This window comes from Aquarana catesbeiana, linkage group LG02, assembly GCF_042186555.1.
Source record: "Aquarana catesbeiana isolate 2022-GZ linkage group LG02, ASM4218655v1, whole genome shotgun sequence".
Taxonomy (NCBI): Eukaryota; Metazoa; Chordata; class Amphibia; order Anura; family Ranidae; genus Aquarana; species Aquarana catesbeiana.
The window spans coordinates 590,729,852-590,732,845 of record NC_133325.1 but is presented as its reverse complement, the minus strand read 5'-3'; the positions used below and the strand labels follow the sequence as shown (position 1 = coordinate 590,732,845).

General features: G+C 39.0%; 1 protein-coding gene across 1 annotated transcript; it reads right to left on the bottom strand.

The window, feature by feature from the left end:
• Window positions 1-260: 260 nt before the first annotated feature.
• LOC141128777 (fatty acid-binding protein, heart-like) lies at window positions 261-2,187 on the bottom strand. The gene has a single exon (XM_073616267.1). It carries the CDS (start codon window positions 2,152-2,154, stop codon window positions 1,756-1,758), a length of 399 nt encoding a protein of 132 aa, XP_073472368.1. The 5' UTR covers window positions 2,155-2,187; the 3' UTR covers window positions 261-1,755.
• Between the last annotated feature and the right edge of the window lie 807 nt (window positions 2,188-2,994).

The following is a 2,994-nucleotide window of genomic DNA, read 5'->3' as shown; positions in this document are numbered from 1 at the left end:
TCCCTTTAGAAATGACATTTTGCTGGCAGACTGTTCTAAACAAGGGAAACATGCGCCTCTTTACAGGCATACTATAGACACACCCCAGGTACGAGATTTAAAGGAATATTACACTTTTATTGTTTCACTTTAAGCATTATTAAAATCACTGCTCCTGAAAAAACGTATGTTTTAAAAACTTTTTTTTGCATTGATACATGTCCCTTGGGGCAGGACCCAGGTCCCCAAACACTTTTTTTTTTGTTTTTTTTTTGTTTAGCAAAACAGAAGTTTATTTGGCATGGAATTCCTTAGTCTACAAAAGGCATTCAAGTGTAGGAATACAATAGTTGACAAATCCATAATTAACGTTGACAGAAGTGTTTACCAGGTCTCTCTACAATATGGCCACCAAGGAAACCATAAGAAAGTTTCAGTGCCTGTTACCTCTGACTCTGAACAATCTATAGGAATGGTTTAATTAGCCAGTAGAAGATATGAGGGCACTTAAGTTTTTGAAGCATTTTAGGAAAACCTATAGCTGGACTTTAAAACGTGTGCATTACAACAGGTTACAAAGAATTGCATCCATTTATAAAAAAAATAATAAAAACATTTAACCAAGAATTAGCCCAATGGAGAAATTAGGAGTATGAACACTGGTAGCCAACAAATATATGCACATAGAATATTTTAACACTTGTGTTGGTGTGTTTAGTACAGTACACATCCTGCTACATTTTTATAATACAAAGTTATCAGCTTTTAATTTTTCAAAGTAAATACAGTCTAGACAAGTCCAAATAATAATCCAAGGACTTCTCTAGTACTATTAAAATGTTTTAAGTTTCATGGACTAGCGTACCCAGCCACAAACTCCAAATAATGTAGCTGAATGTTGTGGAATTTTGGGAATATTTGGTGTTAAGGGGCTTATTTCACAAGCCACTGAAAGAGCCAACGTGCTGTGCAGAATGCAGTAACCCAGTCAGATTAGTGTAAAGGGAATATTAAATAGAGATTACAAGATCTAGCCAACTGATTTTTGCCTTCTTGTACAAATACTACACACAAAGTGTAGGAGAGAAAATAGCCAATTGAAACATAGGCCTTTTGCCTTATTGTATAAACCCTATATATGAAAAATGTAGGCAATAGCCAAGTGAAACTTGGGCCTCATCAATGCAGCTTCAACACCTTGACATTGGTGGCACAGTGCATTAGAAAGTCTTGCTTGCTGCCTGATTAATGTGCATGCCAAAGGTTACATGGCAACACATGTAAATATGCATTCACTGAACCACACCCACAGATTTAAGTTGGATACTACAATTTCTAAACTGAGCAACAGAAAGGATTACTAAACACATTTCCTGCTTCCACCATGCATTAATGCCAGGTTATAAAAGCACCTCTAAAATGCAAAAGAGCCAGAGATTGACATTATATAAAAAATGAAATACTGTGATGCTACAGGATTATCCCTGTATAACAAGTGTGAATTCTTCCCTTTGTGATGGGTTCAGTGGTGTTTACGTAGGGGGTGTTCTCTTCCCCCCCCCCCCAAAGAAAAGTAGTCAGCTATGAGAATGCAAAAACTGCAAAACAGACATCTTTGGCACAAATAAAATTAGGAGCAAGTAATCAGTGCTTCAGACTTTCCCAAGGATTCATAATACTGTTGTGGCCCAGATGGCAATAGAGGAAACAAGTAGTGAAAGAATTAACAGTTAGAAGAAATCTTGTAGACATTGAACTTAGGGCAATGTAGCTTGTTCAGACTTTTTCATAGTGACGAGTGCTGACGACTTCTCCCAGGGTTAGAGTCAGGACAAGTTTGTCACCATCTACTTCTCGTATTAGTGTGGTCTCATTCCCATCCCATTTCTGAACGTGTTTCAATTTACCGTCTTCTACAGTTACCAAAGACTTCGTTTTTCTGTCATCTGCTGTAGTTTCATCAAATTCTTCATTGAGTTTAAACTTGACTTCTGTGTTCTTGAAGGTGCTCTGTGTCTGTATCACAACAACATCCCCTTCTAAACTGATTATAGTTGTGGGTTTGGTGAGACTTGCCATCTGGCGGGTGGCAAAACCCACACCAAGTGCTTTCATGTAGTCATCAAAGCACTTGCTGTCTACCAGCCTCCAGGTTCCCACAAATTTTTCAACCATGATGAAAGAGAATGAATGCTACTGCAGAGATTCCCCCAAACACTTTTTAAGACAATACCATGCATATAAGCACTTTTGATTTTTCATGTTCGTGTCCCATAGACTTTAATGGTGTTTAAACTATTTTTTTGCCTGTTCGTATGTTCTGGTGCGAACCGAACGGGGGGGGGGGTTTGGCTCATCCCTATTGTAGACACAGAGGATGCTTGCCCTCTTTTAATGGCCTGTGAGCATCTACCTCTCTTTGGTGTGCCTTCCAGACATGATGTATATTTTGTTTTGCAACACCACACTACACCTGTATTGTGTACACCACCAGAAGTGTAGTAGAAACTGTACACACTATATTAGATACTGTGTACACTGCCTGCACAGTATTAGCAACTGTACTATGGCTGCACTGTATTGTGTACTGTGTACACCACCAGAAGTGTAGTAGAAACTGTGCACACTATATTAGATACTGTGTACACTGCCCGCACTGTGTTAGCAGCTGTACTACGGCTGCACTGTATTGTGTACTGTGTATATCACCAGAAGTGTAGTAGAAACTGTACACACTGTATTAGATACTGTGTACACTGCCCGCACTGTATTGTGTACTGTGTATACCACACAGTGTAATAGAAACTGTACACACTGTATTAGATACTGTGTATCTTCAATCCCAGGAGGCAATAGGCATCGCGTTATTTGCAAACTGGAAATGACGCAATGCAAGGCGGCGACCATCGCCATTTTTAAAAAACGCTAACCAGTCTTTTGTTGCCATGGTTACCAAAGCTTCTTATACACAGTGATGGAGCATCTCAACTCTGATTTAATGGGGGCAATTTTGAT